We start from the raw sequence: 21,289 nt of genomic DNA, 5'->3' as shown, positions 1-21,289 counted from the left end.
GCCTCCGACCAGGGATTAGGGGCAGTCCTGTCACAAGAAGACGAACAAGGAAACGAGAAACCTATCCTATATCTCAGCCGAAAACTATTCCCCAGGGAACTAAACTATGCGGTAGTCGAGAAAGAGGCCCTTGCCATCAAGTGGGCTATCGAAACCTTGAGATACTACCTGGAGGGTCATGACTTCACCATTTTTACCGACCATGCCCCCTTGGAGTGGATGGCCCGGAACAAAGGACACAACGACCGGGTCCTCCGCTGGTTCCTATCTCTCCAGCCCTTTCACTTCCGTACCCAACATCGAAAAGGATCCGAACAAGGCAATGCTGATTTCCTATCCCGGTACCCCATCTCGCCCTCTCCAAACCGTACAAGAAGGACAGCTAGGGGAAGGGGATGTGACGGAGTCCCGGCGTCCCTCCCCCCAGGTTTCTTCCCCCCTGAGTCGCTACCTCATCCCGGGGTGGTCCGCACGAACACTTGCCGTCAAACCCCTCGGGTCCGCAACATTGCCGGAACAGTAACGATGACCCACAGTCCCCCGCCTCTCTCTCTATTCCAGGAACCAATCACGGACCAACAACAACCGGAAGTACTACGCCTTGACCCCGGAAGTCCCGCCCTGGAGGAAGCGTCAGAACCAGTGAAAAGCGGCACGAACAGTGGAGGCGGGGTCGGAGAATCGTGGCAGGATACTCAGACTGGCCTTGGAGACGGAGAAGAGGAGCCAACCGAAGCAGACGAGTGGTCGGAGGATTGGTGGAACCCTTAAGGAGGAGGCTGAAGAGCGGCCGTAGCTCACTGGAGAGCTACGGCGGACCGCGTGAGTACCGTAAACCTCCCCGTGAGCACGCTAGGGTCTCACTGTACATATTGTATATAGTCTCCTCTCTTGTAGGCACCTATCACGTAGTAGACGCACTGTGAAATTCTGTAAAGCACTATCACCGTACACGGCCCAAATCCCCGTCACGTCCTGAACACCCTTGCAGAATCACTGTCTTTATCCTTGCTGCCGACCCTTTTCCCCGTACCTCCTTCCCTCACGACTCCTTCTGCTCTGCCCCTTCACTTCCCGGTGTTGGTAGTGGCATACGTGCCGAGTCCCTGTTCGGACTAACGGTCCCTCTCTCTCTTATTGCCCTCCGAGGTATCTCCACCAACGGCGAAGACAGAGCACCCGTCAAGGACCATCCGAAGGGAATCGCGCCCACACAGACGACGGATCCGAACATCTGGAGCCCGCTGTACCCGTCCCTTGCGTGTCTCTTGTACTTCTAATAAAACCCATAACAATAGCACACTACCTACGGCCTCCTTGCCTGATTTACCGGCCCGCGGAAACCCCACGACCACATGCACCAAATGTTGATCAACCGGCATTCTTGGAACAACTTGCTAGACAATTCCCTCAAGTACTGCAGTGGCCGTTAATTGCTGGAGATTTCAACTGCATTGCTGACACAACTACATAGACCAGGCCCTACGCTACCTTACTCCTCAGTGATAAAGGCAGCTAGGTCATTTCGAGACTTCATGACACAAAGAGGTCTCGCCAATTCTGGGAGGGCGACCCGCCCGCACACGACAGTGCATTACACAAATTAAATTTTGGTGGTCAGCCCAAATTCATAATTATGTAAGTCTAGTACTTACCTAGAACAGTGTCGAATCACAATCCACTACTCCTCCACATGAACTGGAGAACCACCATCCCTAACGGGAACTGTAGGTGGAATCTCTAGAAGATCCAATCATTAAACAACAAATTCGGCAGGCCATCCGGTTTCATTTAAGGAACAACAGGGGCACAGCATCATCACCCGTATATGGGAGGAACGGGAGGCTCTTAAGACACTTATAGAGATACAGTTCATTAAAATATCAGCTGGAATTAGGCACACCTTCCTAAAAACCTGGAACAGCAAGAACAAACACTCAGGGTCTTAGAGAAACAACACTCTGAACACACAGATATACAAGACCACCATACTAGCAGAATAAGAGAAAATCAATGAATTCGCAGAAAGACGGAGGTGCTTTGACTAGAGAGCATATGTATGTATGTATATGAAATTTCTATAGCACAAACCTAACCAAAAAACATCACCGAATGGGGTCAAAGACAAGCCTAAAGTCAGCAAGTGATAGGAGAGGTATCTGGACTGTGCACAGTTAATTGATTGTGATGTAGTGTTCTTTAAAGGGGTGAATCTTCAACTCTTTCATAAACTAGAGCACCATTGGGGTGGTCCTAATGGACAGACTGATGTTTTTCCAGATCATGGGTGCATTGACAGAAAAGGCAACTTTTCTTTCTTTCTTTTTTTTTCTTTCACTTCTCAGTCTGCACTGTGATGGTGCCCAGGCTGCTGGTGTGCCAAGATCCAATAGATAAGCAGGGCTGCTGGTCGTGATGCTTTGTAGGTGATGTAGCTGGTTTTGAAGATGGTATTGGGCTGGCAAGGGAAGCCGATGGAGTTACATCAGGATTGGGGTGATGTGATCATATTGCCTCAGTTCCTGGATGAGGAGTGCAGCAACGTGTATTATGCGCTAACTCCAGTATGGAGTCAGTGAGGCCATGGCATTACCACATTCAGATGCAGGAGTAGGAAGTCTTGAACAGCAGTTCTGAAGTCGCTTTCTAGAAGAAACAGGTTCACTTTCTTTAGGATGGAGAGCTGGTACAGGGCCATCACAGTTTTTTTTGGCGGTGTGTTCCTTGAGGGTTCAAAGATGTTAAGATTCATGCCACTGACCAGGTTTGTATTGTTTTTTATCTGTTGTTCTTGGTAAATAACAGGAATTATGTTTTGTTAGGGTTGAAATTCAGGAAGGCACTGGACATCCAAGTCTGGATGATGTGAAGGTAGAATTTGAGGTATTGGATGTCTGAAGGAGAGAAGAATTTCAGGTAGAGTTCTATATATTCGGCATATTGGTGAATCTTGATACTATTATCTGAGAGTCAGACACCAAGTAGCTCTATGTATAGGTTGAAGATGACAGGAAAAAGTATTGAACCTGGGGGACTCCACAGATGATAGGGATCTTTTGGGAGCTGCAGGTGCCCATGTAAACAAAGTGGAATCAGTTGGAAACGTAGGAGGAGAACCAGTTAGGGCATTGCCAGCGAAACCCATTCATGATTCCAGGGTGCATATGAGGGTGGTGTGGTTGACTATGTCGAAGACAGCTGAAAGGTCCAGCAATATTAGGAGGCAGAGGTCATCTTCATCTGTGTTTAAGAGGACATCACCTATGATGCGTAAGGTAGCAGTCTCCATGGTGCAGTGTAATCCAAAGCATGTAGTCATGAAGGAGATGGTTAGCATTGATATGATCTTGGAGTTAAACATAGACTGCTATGTGAGTAATGTAAAGGTTGTTGGTGAGGACATTAGGGTCTACTGTAGGTTTTTTTTAAGAGTGGGAGGATTTGGCCTGTCTTGAGTACTTCTGGGAAGAGAGCTCCTCTGAGGCACACATTGACAATGGTGAGATGGTGTGAGGAAGTGCCCACAGAGAAACCTTTGATGAAGGACAAGCATAAGACATTATCTTCACAGGAAATGGCTTTGAGGGAACTGAGTATGTCAGCGAGATCTGCAAGAAATGGGCTTTGAAGGCTGACCATTGAGCCATTTGATAGGAAAGGGAGGACGTAAGAGATGAAGCAGGCTTGGTGTCAATGAAGAAAAATAAATGTTTGATGGAATTCACTGTTGTAATATTGAGATTTATGAGACCAGACACTAGTGATAGTCTAAGGAGTACTGCTTTTATTGCATTGTTCTTAAACAAAAGTATAGACTTCAAGGTACTCTTCTATTCTTCTCCTTTAGATATCCAAAGGCCGGGGCCACCATGGAAGACGGATGACCCTCGAACAAAAGAGAAAATGCCACAGGTAAGTGTTTAGTGTTTTACCATTATCATAATTATGGCAGTGGTAGTGAGGAAGTACACCAGCTCATGACTAAGTTTCTTGGCCTCGTCACCATGTACAAGAGATTAGAAATATGCCCTGTCTAATGCAAACCTAGTTAAATGCCACTAGGTGGGGGTTTCATAAAGAAAGACATTTTGGGAACAAATAAAAGACACTTGTCATAGCCTACACAAGGGGAATCAAATTAAAAAGGAAGGCGTGCAACCAAAATATAGATGCATGCCGTATTATCCCCGAATATGGCCTCCCTACAGAGGGGAACCGTTTTGACCCCTGCTCCCTACTACATCCCGCCCTTTACCCTATCGCCACCAGTACTTCCTGTTAGAATTAGGGATCTCTAGTTGGCACAGGTAGGTACTTGTGACAAATAGGGACCCTCTTCTCTAGTCAGAGTAAGGGGGATTACACTCCTAAAATAACCCCTGCTCACCCTCCAGGTAGCGTGGTGCGAGCAGTCAATACTTATTTCAGAGGCGTTGTAAGTTAAGCATTTGTGACCACATGCAGTAACCCAGTGACAGCACTACAAATGGACACCACACAATGTTTTATATCAAAAATAGGTATAATTTATATAATGTTACCACAAGACCAATTAACGACAAAAAGAATCCACAGTACTATTAGATTTCAAGAGTTCTTGTTAAAAAGGCTTAAATCAAGGTTCTGTGCTAGTCGGTAGCCTGGACGGGCTACAGCGTTGTTAAAAATAACAGTCTATCAAATCCAGTGGAACGCGGTTCGGTACGGGCCCACTCAAGTGTCGACAGACTCAGTCACAGTACCTTTTACTTGGGGCGGCCGGCACAGATGTGCGAGCCGGTTCCGGTGATCGTCGCGGTGCAGAAAGGAAGCGTTGCAGGACGCGTTGTCCCTCGAAGCGGTGCAGGGAGTGGCCCGTTGACAGAGTCGGTGGATCCAAGGCTTGCGTTGCAGGGCGAGAAGGTGCTTCGATGCGGTGCTTGCAGCGTGCGGTGCAGCGAACGAGCCGGAGTTCGGGAGCTGGCGTCAAACAAGCCGGACAGCGCTGTGAGTCGGGCGGTGCGTCGCGAAGCGTGCGAGGCGGTGCCCAATTCCGGTGCGGTCACAGGACTCGAAGACAGCAGCAGTGACCGCATCGGTCAGACCAGTTCGATTCGGTGTAGCGAGGCGTTGCACGTTGCGGTGTCTACCTGTCGCGGTGCAGGCTACGGCTCGGTGACAGCGTCAGGACGAAGTCGGTGAGCGCAGAGCTTGCGTTGTTCAAGGCGGACATTGCTTGATGTGGTGCCAACAGGACAACGGACCAGTCGTGAGAGTCTGTCACAGCTCCCTGCCTCTGTAGCCACTTGTTTCCAGCAGCGATTCACAAAGGCTGGAGAATTCCACTGGTCCTGGGACTTTGGTCAGGGGGCAAGCTCTCTTCCAAGCCCTTGGAGATCTTTGCACAAGTTGAAAGAAAAGTCCACAAAGTTCTTTCTCCTCCCTTTGGCAGTCAGGCAACCACTGCAGGCCAATCCCCCAAGCAGCCCTTTAGCTTGGGAATAGTCTCTCATCAATTTCTTCAGGTTCCTTCTCCTCAGCAGAGGTTTCGTCTTGTAAATCCAGAAGTGATCTAATTTCATGGGATCAGGGTCACAATATTTATATCCCAAAATCCTTTGTTCTCTGAGGGGAGAGGGGCCTGTGCATAGTCCAAACCAGTTCTGAAGCACTCTGTTTACCAGACTTCTCCTTTCCTTTCACAGCGCAGGGCAGGCACATCAGACGCCCCACCAGAGGTGGAGCCAGCATTGTGGAAGGCAAGTACAGTCCTGGAGCACTTTGTTGACAGTCTTCCTTCTCTTCTTTCTGTGTGCAGGGCAGAGACAAGACGCACCACAAGGGGTGGAGTCGGCATTGTAGAGGGAAGACCCAGCCATATTCAGGTCCCAGGGGCAACTCCTCCCTCCCATCTAGATGCAGATCTCCCTATTCACCACCGGGTTGCCCCAGCATGTCTTTTGGAATCCCCCAGCCCTATCACTCACAGAAACCAGACGAAGGAATACACAACCTTGCAAAGGCGGGCTCAAATGGTTAGGTAAGCAAATACCTACTTTCTAAAAGTGGTATTTGCAAATACAGAATATTAAAATAAACGCCACTAAAAGATGTATTTTATTATTCTGAGTCCAAGCATACTAAACTCGAATTTCTACCATGTTCCTTGAGTCTGCTAGGATTATAAACATGTAATAATCCAGCAGCCCATTTTGGTCTATGGAGAACAGGTAGCCTTGCAATAGTGAACAACGAAAATGGCTGTAATTCCATATTAGGACATGCCACACACATCAGTGCTTGTCCTACCTTATACTTACAATGCACCCTGCCCTTGGGCCTACCATAGGGGTGACTAATTTGAAGTCAAGGGAAGGTTTAGGGACTGGCAAGTGGGTGCACTTGCCCAGTCAGCATGACAGTACCAGACTGCACGCAGGCTCTGCAATGACAGACCTTGGACACATTTTACAAGGCCGCTTCTGTGGGTGGCACAACCAGTGCTGAAAGCCCACTAGCTAGAAAACACCAAAGGGCCTTAACTCACCTCAGTAAGGCCGTATAAAGTCACAACTAAACAATTGCCAATACTGAGCAACAATCATGAAGATTGATTTTTCTTTGACTATACGAATAAAACATATAGATGCACTTGGAAATCCTATATACAGAACACGAAATTTAAATGTGACACCCACAATCCATCGAAAAAAGATGGATTGTGGGTGTCACATTTAAATTTAGTGTTCTGTATATAGGATTTCGTCTCTTTTTTGTCAGATTGAATCTCTTTCTACACATGTATATAGTGTTTTTGATAAAATATGGTCTAAATGGTTTTGAAATAAAAAACAATAACAGATGGATTAATTTCCAAGTGCATCTATATGTTTTATTCGTCTAGTCAAAGAAAAATCAATCTTCATTATTGTTGCTCAGTATTAGCAATTGTTTAGTTGTGACGCAAGCCCACTAGCGGCATTTGGATTTACCAGCCCTGGGCACACTCAGTGCACTGTACTAGGGTCTGACAAGTAAACCAAATATCCAATCATGGAACCACCAATCAATACATCAATTTATTGTAGGAAGCCCTCACACTGTGGCACTGGACAGCAGTAGCACAGCGCCCAAAGCATCTAACACCAGCAAAAACACATGAGGCAACAGTAATAATGGAAGGGAGACCCACGCCAATGGTGCCAGGTCTAACACCTCCCAGTCAGCAAAGGTGTACCAGGGGTAGCTAAGCTCCTCCAGGATTATGGCGGGGCAACTCGTGTTGACGTGCCCTCCTGGCTTTCTTCCGTACTTGTTAGGGCAATCAGCCTACTTGTCCTCTGCTGAGGCTTCCCTCGCCATGGCGTCCCTCTTTTCTGAGAGTGTCCTCTCCTCGACCTCTGCCTTGGTTGGCAACTAACTATTCCATCCCTTGCAGGTCTCCGCCTCCTCTTAAGTCCTGAGAAGCTATAGCATTCATCCGAATCCTGCCCACATATTCTTCTAGGTTCCAGGAATTAAAGGGCATGTCCACTTGTGTGTGCATTGGGACCTCTTCTCGATATGGGATTCTGTAGTTAAAGATGAAGGAAGGACTATCCGTCCTGGTTTCTCATGCCTGAGTTCCTGTTAGTGCCTGAAAACAGAGGAGACCATATTTAGGAAGGGAGGAGCTGGCGGGAATATGCCATGGACAGTCATCCACCTAATCCTCTCCCCTTGCGTCAGGAGACCCAGCAGTTCATCATGCACATTTCTGCGGCGTGAAGAAAAGGTGGGTCTGGAGGAGGGGTAATGCAGTGTTTGAATGTCTTGCAAAGCGTTCTGCTCCGGTTGATGGCTTCACTGACGGTGTTGGTATAATACTTTGCTTTGATTGATGTGATGCGTTTTATGCATGCCATGTGAGGGAACTTCAATACCATGAGCTCATTCCAGAACCGAGAGGGCAAAATATTCTTCCCGAGTGGCCTTGGCATTTAGACAGCAATGCTTCGTAAACCTATGCACTGACACCCACACTACAGCCAGGAAGACGTCAATAACAGCCACCAATGCTGTAGCAGCAGCCTTAGCCCTGTTGGAAAAGGCTCTCAGACCATCTGGAGGCTACTTCTTGGCCAATGCATAGCAGATCTTAAGGTAGAGGACTATCCACCTAGGCAAGAACCTCTTATGCACCTTCTTTCCTTTCTTTGCTCCAGAAAATCCCATAAAAAGCTGATTGTCCAAAAGCTGATGGGTCTTGGTACTATCAATGTAAAAGGCTGGAGTCCGTTTGGGTTCCTACTGTTAGAGACTCACCTCCACTTTCAAAGTGTGAAGGAGAGCAAAGAACATTGGTAGAGTGATGGATTGGCCTGCGTGGAAGGAAATCACGATTTATACTAAGAAGGCCGCTTGAGTCCTCCGCACCATTTTGTCCAGGAAAAGGGTGGTGGGGGAAGCTGCACTGAAAGTGCCTGTAGTTCACTCACACAATGAGCTGCCATGATCGCAATAAGGAAGTTGGTCTCCAATGTCTAGAGACGCAGCGAACAGGTATGCATCAGATTGAAGGGTAGAAACATGAGCTATATCAAGATCAAGTTAAGGTCCTACTGTGGCCTAATTAAAGTACTGAAAAGAGACATGTATCAAACTTTTGATAAACCTCATCACAATATTGGATTTGAACAAGTTTGGTTCTGCAAAATGTAGAGAGGCCAAAAAAGTCTGATGAACAAACCTTTATAGTGTCCAAAGCAATACCTTGCTGGCTTAAACACAAAACCAACAAAAGAGGATCCAACATATTCACTTGTAAGGGCCTAGTGTTGCAAACACCATGCCAAGTAACACATTTTTCCCAGCACCTGGCATAAATGGAATTTGTGGAGGGACGCCTGGCAGCAAGGATGACATCCGTCACTTCAGGTGGCAAACAAAGCACTGTCAATTGCTGACAATCACTCTCCATGACTGTAAATGTAGATTCTGTAGATTTGAGCGAGGACCTTGCCCTGTTGCTGAGAAAGGAGGTCCTTACAAAGTGGCAGTCTTATCAGAAGAGAGATACTCATACCCAGAATTTCGGGTACCACACTCCCCTGGCCCCAATCCAAAGCCTGTAGGATGATTAGGGCCCGTTCTTCGTGATGTTATTCAGAACACGGGCAGGACAGTCAGAGACAGGAAGGTATACAAGAATCCCGTGTTCCATTCCAGCCAGAATGTGTTTCCTAACAAGTGTTCATGCAGAAAGTTAAATGTATAAAATTGTCAACCATACACATTCTCAGCAGTAGAAAAAAAAGATCTAGCCAGTGTTCTCTCCACTGTTGGACGAGACCTTGCACCTCCTCAGGGTGTAGATGCCAATTGTGATCTGCCAAAATATGCCTTCTCAGTTTGCTAGCCGTGGCAGTCAGGGACCCTGCCAGGTAGTTTACTATTAGGAAGATGCCTTGGCACTCCAAACTCCTCCAAAGATGCAAAGCTTCCTGGCACATGGCCACGCTCTGCCCTGCTTATTGCACTACTACATGGTGGTGGTGTTGTCTGTAAGAACCTCTACCACCACACCTTGATGGATGGCGGGAAGACTAATCGACTGAAGCTCAAGTAAACTGATGTGAGGCCAGCCCTTCACTGGAGACTAGAAATCTCTGATCGCCACCTCCCGCAAATGAGCTCTCCAGCCCAGTAGGGATGCGTTTGTCGCCAATGTCAGCTCTCAGTGGGGAAGGGAGAGGGGACTGCCGCTGGATTGTGTTCGAGCAGCCACCACTGAAAATCTCGACCTGTTTTCTCCAAAAACCTGGAATGCACCTGCAAGATTACCTTGGTACTAGCCTCAGTGGAACTTTAAGTTCTATTACAGAGGACGCATGTGCCACCTGACATAGCTGATAAGGACGGTCGAAGAAGCAAAGAAGCTTTAGAGCCTCTCTGACTGTGATCCAAGACTGAGCCTGAAACATTGAGATCTTTACCCGAATGTCCTGGACTAATTGCAGCAGAGGAAAGCCCTGAACTCTACTGTGTCCAGGATTGCCCCAATGACTGAAAGCCACTGAGAAGGAATCAGGTGAGACTTTGTCTTGTTTATAGTGAACAGCAATGATGTCAAGAGGTCTGCCTTCACAAGCGAGTTGTTGAGATAGAACACAATTTACCCCGACTCCAAAGATGTGCAACGATCACTGCAATCACTTTCATGAACACTCAAGGTGCACGTGTGAGACTGAAAGGGAGCGCTGTAAACTGAAAATGCTCCTGTCCTACCTTGAACTTCAGATAAGGCAGGTGGGACTGCAGGATGGGGATATGAACATGTGTCCTGAAAGTCCAAGGACACCATCCAGTTGCCTTGGTCCAGAGCGAACAGGATCTAGGTCAGTGTGAGCTTTTTAAATCTGTTCTTCCGCACAAGGGCATTCAGGGACCAAAGGCCCATGATAGGTGGGAGGGCTTTGCATGTTTTCAGGACAAGACAATAGAGAGAGTAACAATGCCACCTCTTTCTGAGTTTGGTACCCTCTCAATGGCATCCTTGGATAGCAACAGGTGCGCCTCCTGGAACAAGATAGATAGGTGCTCGTCCGAAATTCATTTTGCGGTGACAGGAACAGTTGGCGGGGAGTAGACAAAAGAAACAGCATAGCCATTTTCAACAATCTTCAAGACCCACCTGTTAGACGTAATAGCTCGCTAACCTGAGATGAAATGTTGAATCCTGTCCCTCACTAGTTGGGCATGCGCCACTAAGGGCAAACCTAAAATGGTTTGCTGGATTTTGTGGCAGGGAAGGAGGAATTGAAAGACTGATGCTCTTGCTGGCCCATGCACTGCCTGCCAGAGCAGTGCGCACAGGCTTGGAAGAAATGGTGTGTCTGTTGTATCACTCACTGGGAAGGTTGTCCCTATCTTTATGCTAGTCCTCTTCAATAACTGATGAGGAAACTGTTAGGCAGGAGTCGACAGCCCCAAGAAACACACTATAGCTATGCTGTTTTTAAAGTGTTCCACCGCAAAATTTGCCTTCTTTCCGAAAAGGCAGGACCCATCAAAGGGTATGTCCAGTAAGGAGGCATGTATATCTCCGGGAATCCCATGGTTATCATTCATACTTGTTTAAGAAGGACAATACTGGTACCGACCAGCCTACCGAGGAAATCCGCTGTATCCAGGCCTGTGCAGAAAACACATTTGGCCGCCTCCTGTCCATCATATATAATCTAGGCCAAAGAGGCCCTATAATCTTACAGAGCTCTCAGCAGGATCTTGTTGACCATGTCCAAAAAGGCATGTGTGTAGCCACCCCGCAGACAAACTGCATTTTTGGACAGCAGTGCCAGACTGAATTATGAGCTTAACAAAAGCATCAACCATCTTGAATTTTCTATCTGGAGGAGAGGTTGGAAATGTGTTTGGATTCACTCTACTGGTCGAGCATAGCACAATAAAACTCTCTTGGGTGGGGAATCGGTTCCATGGCCAGAGAACTTGAAGTAGTGCAACTGACATCTTAATGGTCTCACACTAGTTAGAGTGGCAGGATGGGTTTGACATCCACTTTGCTTTCTTATGTTTGCTTTTGTACTTCAACTTATTGGTGTTAAATGGTTGTGGGAGCAGCCTTGGAACCGAGTACGGGCCAGCACCTTGGAACATAAGCAGATCTATGTTAAGGCAGAGACTTCTTCTTGTGTTCGGCAACACACAACTTTGCCGCCCGATCTCGAATCACCTTCAGGTGCACGAGGACCTACTATCACAATACTTAGAGCTATGTCCCAAGTACAGACATCAAAGACATACCTTTTGTGGGTTCATGGCTGACATTTGCTTCCTGTAGCCACAGCATCGCTTGAAACCAGCCGTTTTCGGTGGGGCATAGTTCCCTAGCACACTGAAATCATTTAGAAGTCAAAGAACCCACACGAATTGAAGCGGAGCTCCAAATCCATGTCGAAAGGCACAGAAAGAAAGCAACGGATGTCAGCGCACAGGGGTGGTGATTCTAAGTATCTCAATTCCATTACTTACAGGATGGTTTGGAGTCAATGCGAGCCACATGATGAATATAAGCACTTAGATGCTGTGTAGATTTTTGCACTGGTGCTGTAGTTGAGATTTAGATAAATATGATAAATGATGATGAAGAGGGTGTTTTCAAATTGGAAATGTCCTATAAAAGATGTTCTGCAGCACAGCAAATGCCCCAGCAGTCCCTGTAACATGTTTCGGGGGTGGGAGGGCACATTTCAAAGAGCTGCAACTTAGCTTTAGGTCTATGAATTTTTGCGAGATATGGGGGGCCTCAGGGGACCCTCACAACATTCTGCAGGGTGTCCCATCATTTTGTCTTATGCCACTGACAATGTTATGCATTATATATTATATACTTAAGGGTACTATGTTAATAGAGCCATAGAAGAAAGCCCCTAACACAACTCGTTTTCAAACCAACAAACAAGGATAGAGTGAATGCAAGCAAGAAATCCACATTAATCCACGAGCCATGCACAGACACCAGAGGGCACCCCAGCAGGGCTCCTAATAATCTGAACACATCTCCAAACTGCCAGCCCAGCACTTGGTCAAACCCTGGACCCACCCACAATGTGTAGGAGTTATTAAATATCAGTCAGAGCCCATCAGCTGATAGTAAAAAAGTAAATGATCCCCAGCAAGAAAATCAGTAGAATCATCTGATCTTGCAGATTAGAATGAAATATAAACATAATGCACATATACGAAGGCCAACAGAACAAGCCAACTTAAAGTTTACGTAGTATAAAGAGTGCACTGAAAAACATAATCATAAAGAGTTCTGGTCTTTGATAGCTTACGCTATAGACACAAACATTGTCATAAATGCTGCCCCAGTATCAGTGCAAGACTGGCTTTCAAATTTTAGTAATCTGAAGAAGTCTGATAGCGGCTACCCAACATGTGCAGACAATGGTGTCAAGTGTCTTGAGATAAATTATTTTTTGCCTATGTCAATAAAAGACAGTTTATTTATTAGAACATACGAACGTTGGAAGCTCCATTTAAAACAATGGAGTAGCTCCGGGCTTATAATGGCTGGTATAAGCCCGGAGTTCCAACATTCCAATGTTCTTTGTTCACAGCTCTGGCTGTGAGCAAAGGCTTCAGGGAGCCTGAGGGGATTCCAATCCCCTTGCACTCCCCGAAGGCTTTGTTTTATTTGTTAGAACATTCTGCCCTCTAATGGCTGAATGTTCTAATAGCCTTATAGCCCTTCGTCGCAGGGCAATACTGGCTTTTAAAGTCCCGCTGCCTTGTTAAAGTCCCTCGCCTTCGGCTTGGGCCGTTAACGCTGCAGCGGGCCTTTAATAGCCGGTATTGCCCGCTATGGCGGGCTATAAGGCTATATTAAGGCAGGAAAGAACGCAGAAGCCTATGACCCAGATTGGTTTCCTACAAAAGTGATTAAGCATAACGCCTAGGAATGGTCTAGACTATTTTGTCCTCAATTTCAATATACTATTAATACCTTTCAGACCCCATTATTCCTCCAAAGAGAGCTTAATAGTTTCAGTAAATTAACCCCAAACTTAAAGGGTAAGTAACATCTTACTGGGACTCAACTAGCAAGCTCTTTGTGAAACATCTGTTTACTCATTTGATACAATGGCTTTTTTTTATTTCAGAAAAATTATATTGGTAGTTTCAGACATAAAAGAACAAAACAGCAAAATAAACTCAAAGATGATAAATCGAACAGATGTGGTACATACAGTAAATAGCAAATGAATCTGAGGCATACAGTTGAGACGTACTGATTGGATAAGAGCTGAGATATTGAGTACCAGTAAACAAACGTACTTTAAAATAATACAACACAAAGTGCTAAAGTAAAGGAAATACGACATACATGAGTCAGCACAGATAGTAACGGAGTAGGCCGTAGCAACACATGAATAGATCACAATTTGTTGACATGAGGGAAATTAAGCGGCGTTATGTTTGGTTATGCAGAAAGGCGAATCCCGCCACGGAGGAGATGTGTCATGTGAGGACAAGGTGGCGAGGAGATGGTAAAGGGCACAAGCGGTTGGTTCAGGGAGGCTTGTGGGCACTAAAGTAATTGTCAAGGGTAGACCACAAGCGCCTATGTGGGGGGCGCCAAGGGGATTGCATAAGAGCCTTGTTGTCGGCCCACGGAGACTAAGTACCCAATTTAACCAGCAGGCATAATTAGCTTTCCGGGTATCCTTCCAATTGTTGAGGACCACCTTTACCGCAGCGGTGAGTAAAAGGTCAAGTAGTGCCTATCATTGTCGTTTGAGAAACCCAAAGACTAGGTAGGGTAGCTCCCTGGGTGGAGAGAAAGAAAAGACTTTATCAGTAAACTCAAAGACTTTATCCCAGAATGGGGCAACACACTCACATTGGAGAATTAGGTGGTCTAGGTCACCCTCTGCACAATTACAGTTCCAGCAGAAAGCGTCAGACCTAATGTTGTGGGCAAACAGATGCACCGGCGTCCAAAAGGCTTAATGGAGAAGCCAGAATTTAGTTTGGGATAAAGTGGGGCTGATTTTGTGTCGCATGCAGGAGTCCCAGGTTTTGTCCCAATCCATGTCTGAGATGGAGAAGGAAGAGCAGGATGTCCAGAACTGTTTGATAGGAGCAGTGGGAGTGGAGTGCTGTGGTCTTAAGAATTTATAGATCCATGATACCTGGTGACCCCGCCTGTTTAATCTGGTGAAGTAGGACGGGAGGGAGGGAGGGTTAGAAGATAGATTTGCTTTGGTGATTGCTGCTTTTATGTGCAGGAAGGAATAGAACTCAATTGCGCTAAGGTTATATTTGGTTTCAAGATCTTTGAAAGAAAGGGGGTAAGGGCCTTCATATAGTTGGTGTGGGAATAAAATGCCTTTTTCTACCCAAAGGCAATTGTAAATTGGTTTGCCCTTGTAGAGCACCTTAGGGTTATGCCATATCGGTTCCCAACGTGAACGACGGATGGAGGCATCAAGTAGCTTATCCACTTTAAGAAGGGCTATTCTTCTATTTCTAAAAAATGGGTCTCGAGCAGGTGATTGAGTTTAGGTTAATGAACAGGGCAGTCGCTGGGGCAACATTCCCGAGGAGGGCCTTCTCTATCTCAAGCCACACAGGGGAGTAGCCCTCTGGAGGAGACAGCCAGTAGGAGCCCTGTTTGGCAAGAAACGCAGTTTGGTATCTTTTGAAGTCCGCCAGGTTGACTCCTCCTGCAGATTTGTCAAGGCGAAGTTTCTTTAAGCTAATTCATGATTTCTTTCCTCTCCAGAGAAAGTTTGTGAGAGCGGCGTCCAATTTGTGATGGAATTCTGGGGATAGCGTGAGGGGCAACATGGTGATTAGATAATTGACTAGAGGGGAAATCATCATTTGGATGGTTTCGATTCTTCCCCACCAGGGAATGAAACGGGGGGACCACCCGTCTAATTGCTTTTTAATTTTTCGTTACGTTGAAGGGTTTCAGCCAGTGTGCTCCCAAATTCAACTCCGAGGTATTTAATGCAACCTGGTTGCCAGAACAGGCCTGAGTTACCCAACATGTCTTTGGTAGCGAGTATGTTCAGCGCTTTAACCTCAGATTGATCCCGGTTTAGTTTATAGCCAGAATGTAGGGAATAGGTTTCTATAGTTGACATAAGGCCCTCAATGGAGATGTCTGGCTGTTCGGTAATCACTAGGATGTCATAAGCATATGCCGCGAATTTCACTCGTCTGTCTCCGAATACCATTCTCTTTGATGTTCTCGTTACTTTTAATGGCAGCTAAGAGGGGTTCAAGGGCCAGGAGGAAAAGGGCAGGCGAGAGGGGGCAGCCCTGTCTGGTATCTTGTTCTAATCGAAAAGGAGCGGAAAGGGAGCCGTTTAGGGCAATACGGGCTGAAGGGGAAGAGTATAAAGCCATAACCATGTCAATGAAGGGCTTGCCTAGATTAAAGGACTGCATACAGTGTTGTAAAAAAAGCCATGACACTTTATCAAACGCTTTTTCAGCGTCGAGAGTGATGGCAAAGGAAGGAGTGGCGGTTATTTTGGCTTTCTCTAAGACGTGACAAAGTAGTCTCGTGTTATCATTGGAAAGTCGGTGTTTGAGGAAACCCACCTGCAAGTTACTAATTAACTTGGGGAGAATCTTGTTCAGTCTGTTGGCTAAGATTTTAGAGTACATTTTACAATCTAAGTTTATGAGGGAGATTGGGCGATAATTTTTTGTTAAGAGGGAGTCTTTTCCTTCCTTCGGGATAATGATTATGGTGGCCTCACTCATTGAATCAGTGACAGCACCTCTGGACGTAAAGGACTGGAAAAGGTTCAAGAGAACTGGGCTAACAAGTCCCTCAAACTCCCAATAAAAACTTGCTGAAAAGCCATCACGGCCAGGGGCCTTGTTGCTCTTAAGGGATTTGATGGAATTGGAGATTTCCAGTAAAGTGAACGGGGAGCCCAGCATGGAGCTGTAATCTTCGGAGAGCTTAGGGCGGTCTAAAGAGTTCAAGTATTCGGTACATGCAGCGGAGTAGAACGTTAATTTGTTTTTGTAGAGGTCTTCATAAAAGGATTGGAAGGTGTGCAAAATGTTGTCCTGTTTGGTGTGGGTGTTGTTGGCCTGGTCTTTAATGGCAGCAATGTGAAATTGTTTCTTTTTGTGTTTGAGGTAAGACGAGAGAAGTTTCCCGGCTTTATTGCCCTCACATAATTTTAGTGCCTTAAATTTGTGCATCCAAACTCCTGCTCTTTTGCTTAGGATTGCATTATATTCATATTTCAATTTGGTGAAGCTGTCTAGGGTTGATTTATTACCAAGTTCGGCCGCGTGGGAAGACTCTAGTGATTTAATATCTTTCTCCAGGGTTTCCAGTTCATGGTTCAGTTTTTTATTCATTTGTGCTCGGATGGCAATGATAAAACCCCTGATTGTGGCCTTAAAAGCATCCCAGACGACCGAGATGTCTGAATCTGGCAAAATATTCAAGCCAAAGAACTCCTTGATGGCGTTCTCAATCTTGGTCTTATTTTCAGGGACGGACAAGATGTCTTCATTGTAACACCAACGTTTAGGGGGGAGGATCGAGTGTGAGCCTGCTAGTTTGGTACAGATGCAGGAGTGATCCGAGAGCAGTTTGGGAGCAATGTCAGTCTCCTCTATGAGATGTGTGAAAGGGCTAGAGATTAAAATGTAATCGATTCTCGAACAAGAGTTGTGAGGGGCCGAGTGAAATGTATAGTCCCGTCCGTCGGGGTGTAGGCGCCATCAGTTGCGACGATAATTAAGAGTTTGTCTTGGGGAATGGTTTCTATTGCGGATGAGACGGATTCCCAGAACTCTGGAGTATCCGAGATAGGACCATAAATGTTTACTACGTGGATGGGGTCATCATCTCTCATGAGGTGCGCCACATGCAACCTGCCGTCATCGTCATGAGTGTGAGAGGTAATAGAAATGTTTGACTTCTTCGAGATTAGGGTAGCCACTCCCCTCTTTATGTGAACCGCGGACGAGCAGAGGGTGTGTGAAATCCAATGCTGATTAAGGAGCGCTGCATCATCTTTTGATAATTTTGTCTCCTGTAAAAGTATCACATCGCCTTTGGATTTAGCTAAATAATCAAGGATTTTTTTGCGTTTAACCGGGTGGTTAAGTCCCTTGACGTTCAGAGAAACCACTTTGAGGCTTTCTGCCAGTGATTTATTTTGAGTCATTTAATAGGTGGACATCGCAAGGAAAGTGCTGGTGTACTGTGATTGGATTTGCACAGGGTGGGGCCGCAAGTGTGTGGTAGTCAATAGTGTAAGCAATACGTGGGTTAGCTATGTGCCACCAGTGCGGAGCAACTTTTAATGACTGTGCTGTACAAAACAAGAGAGTTGAAAGAAACAAAACTAAAACAACCAAAGTTACATTTACCCCTTGTCTCCCTGCCCCTCCCTCAACCCTCCCCCCATCCACAAACACCCTCCAAATCCCCCCTCCCACCCCTCCCCTAGAGAAATCGATCCTAGGAGCTGCGACAGCAGTACCATCCATGGTCAACACAGGATTCAAAATTGGTGTAGAACAACAGTAGAGTTCACATGATAGGAGCACTAATACTAAACTGTGCACCGTGGGGGCCTAACTTAAACAGACGACGGATCTCACGCAGGTATTCATTGTGAGGATCACGACTTGTAACTACATGACATACAACCAAACGGCCTTGTCAAAGGGAAGGACTGACAGTAGACCGACAGGTCTACAGAGGAGCTAACTAGCTAGAGTAGCGTGGCTTTAAGAACAATTTAGGTTCAGAAGTTGAAGACAGTTCAGTGAGCAGTAACATATGTTGTGCCGTGACTTACTCTTCAAGCATTAGTTGCTTAAGTATAACAACTATAACAACTATGAAAAACATCTATTGGAGTCTGCAACCGGGCTAACAGTGTAGAACGATCTACAATCTATTAAGACTGGACATATTTGCTCGAGTAAACAGATCCAGAAGACGGATCCGCAAAGGGAATGATCCCAAACACTGGACCTACAACATGCTGCATGTAAAAGACGATAACTATGGATAGGCATAGAAAAACCGTATGCAACGGTTGGGGGTCTTGGGTAAACCCTAAGGAGGTTGAACTGGGCTATGTCACACCAGACCCGAACAAGTTCACTCAGCGGTTAGCAGACTCTTGTGCTTCCGTTTCCCGCTTGTTTGAGGCTCCATTTGAGGAGTCCATGAATTATGGAGGTGAGTCTTTCAGGTAGCATGCCAGGTCATGGGGGTCAGAGAAGATGTGAGGTTTACCATGGTCGATAATTATAAATCTTGCTGGGCCTGCAAATGAAAATTGGATGTCCTTAGATTTCAGCTTATCCCTCAGAGACAGGAAGCCTTTTCTTGTTTCTACCGTCTCTTTGGAGAAGTCCTGCGTGAAGATTATGCGATGTCCCTCCCATGTGATATGATGGTTCTTCCTAGCAAATTGTAAGATGGCCTCAGTGTGTTGGAATCGGAGAGGTTTGCATATCAGGGGGCGAGGGCCTTTTTTCCCTTGGGCAAGAAATGACAGGATTCTGTGGGCTCTGTCCAGCTCCAGACCATGGTGGAAATCAATTCCGATGACAGTTGGGATCCATGCTTCCAGAAAGGCTAGGCAAGATTCTGCGTTTTTTTTCTGAGTTTTCGGGCACGCCAAAGATTCAAATATTGCCCCTCCTATTACGATCCTCTAAATCAGCGTTTTGTCGTTTTAGTTTTTTAGTAGTGCTCTGAAGGTGTTGTATGATCTTACATGACTGGGACGTTTTAGCTTCTACGTCACTTATCCTTTGTTCTGCCTCACTAATGCTTTTGTTCATAGAGCTCATATCAGCTCTGATCGCTGTGAGTTCCAATTGCATAGTATCAGTGTTAACTTTCGTGGATTTGGCCAAGTCATGTACCTCCGCCAGCGTTTTAAGGATCATGTCTAAAGTGCTTGTTAGGTCAGCTTTAGCTTTGATGGGCGTTTCAGATAAGGCTGGTTCCGGTCTTAATTTCTTGTTATTTACTCTCTCTCTCTCCACCATTTTGGAGACTTGTCGGGTCCGGAGAAAAGCACGGATGAGGCGGCACCAAGGCTTTGGAACGGAAGTGACTATTTTGCGACAGATTCTGACTTCCTGGAAAGTGACGAAGGCGAAGTGTAGTGAGGACTGGTGGCACTGATGTTAGGCTGAGTGTGAGGGCAGAGAGGTGATGAGCGCCACTGAATTAGATGGAGTGAAGATGAAGAGCACTTTTCTGGACACGAGTTATGTTGACATCCTCGCGAATAGTGGCAGTGGCTATTATATAGTGATCAGTAAGAGGACCGCAATGTGTACCTGGCAAGGCAGCTAAAGATGGGTCGCAGCGTCAAGAATTGTCGTGGAGGATTCTGGCTACGCCCTTGACGGACCGGTTTCGGGCCACGCTACCAAGGTACAGAGAATGCAGGTTCTATCAGATCAGTGGCAGGGATGTAGGCGTAGGCTCTTGATTGGACCTTTTGATGGCTGAGTAGATCTGTGGCATAGATAGGTATGGCAGGTTGCGACAGGCCTTTGCAGTTATGGCAAGGTCAGAATTGACACAGTACGTGATGTCCAAGCGAAGGGCGTGGCTGGTTGATTTTATTAAATAAAAAATCCAGGTAAATGACAGAATGTTTGAAAAGAAATGCATTTGAACTATTCAGTCTAAAATGAATTACTTGTTGGCGCCTTCTTCTGTAAATGTTTGTTACTGCTCGTTTAACTATCTGCGGAACTTCACGTGGTAAACTCTTTGTACGTTTGGAAGTGTATGAAGAACATAAATAAATGAGGTAGAGTTTTACACCAATAATAGCCTTTAACAATATTGTGATTTATTTTTACTATTATTGGATCTTGCGAAGTGTCTAACAAATGTGTAAAACAGTAAACGTTTATTGCTCTTTAAAAACAAGGATTCCTTAATTATTGGGAAAAATTGGCAAACAGACTTTAAACCTACCTGTACCAGCATATCTTTAGAAAAGGCACTGAAATAGTATGCTGCATGTTCCTCAGGATTGCTGTGCCGTGTGCTTCTGGGTCCTGTAACAGCGCCATTGTTATCGAAGCCTTCAAGCAAACAAAGAAATCATAATAAATAAATGATACATTTGTCAGTGTATCATCATTTATTTCTGCACAAAGGTACTGGCCACTTACCATATTGTTGTCCATGTAATGTCAGCAAGTGAGAGACCATTTTAAAGTTTAATAAGAGAAGTCACTGGGAGATCTAGCCAACTACCCCATGCAATTCAATAAAAACATGCAGTTTTTATTAAACCTAAATTTAGATTGTAATTAGATTGTCAATTTTGTACATGCTGTCCTCTCACAGAAAACTCCGCTATGTGCTGAGTGCAGGACAAAAATACACATAAACGTAATCAGAATTACTAATGAAAATACTTTCAAACCAAAGATGCACTACCCATGCAAAACACAGATTAGGCACAGGTTTGCATTTTCAACCTAATTCAGACACTTGATCATTGTTTGATGCACAAATTGCTAGGACTTTAGATAACTCATAATACATGCACGGTGAGCACACATTTAGAACTCTCAGAAATACATATTTGTGGTAATTTCAATGATTAAAATGAACAAGAATAAAAAAAAGCCTGTGTGGACAGTTTAGAAGGGTGAATTCGCATTACAATAAAGGCAAGATATGTATGCAAGTGTGTTTACACCAAACAGAGCGTATAGGAGACATAAAAGCACAGTGTCAAGCAAGTCTTGTGTATACGCT

The 21,289-nt window shown here is 45.6% G+C and overlaps 1 protein-coding gene across 2 annotated transcripts in view; it reads right to left on the bottom strand.

Annotated features, from left to right (window-relative positions):
- Window positions 1-21,289, bottom strand: part of DOP1A (DOP1 leucine zipper like protein A) — a 1,012,538-nt gene that overhangs the window by 729,421 nt on the left and 261,828 nt on the right. For both annotated transcript variants that reach the window (XM_078648131.1, XM_078648132.1), the window contains one exon: window positions 20,495-20,604. In XM_078648131.1, the coding sequence (XP_078504257.1) occupies window positions 20,495-20,604 (110 nt within the window). The remainder of the gene's footprint in view (window positions 1-20,494; window positions 20,605-21,289) is intronic.

This window comes from Lissotriton helveticus, chromosome 6 (genome assembly GCF_964261635.1).
Source record: "Lissotriton helveticus chromosome 6, aLisHel1.1, whole genome shotgun sequence".
NCBI classification, from domain to species: domain Eukaryota; kingdom Metazoa; phylum Chordata; class Amphibia; order Caudata; family Salamandridae; genus Lissotriton; species Lissotriton helveticus.
Note: the sequence above shows the minus strand (reverse complement) of the source record. Positions and strands in the feature narration are given on the sequence as shown.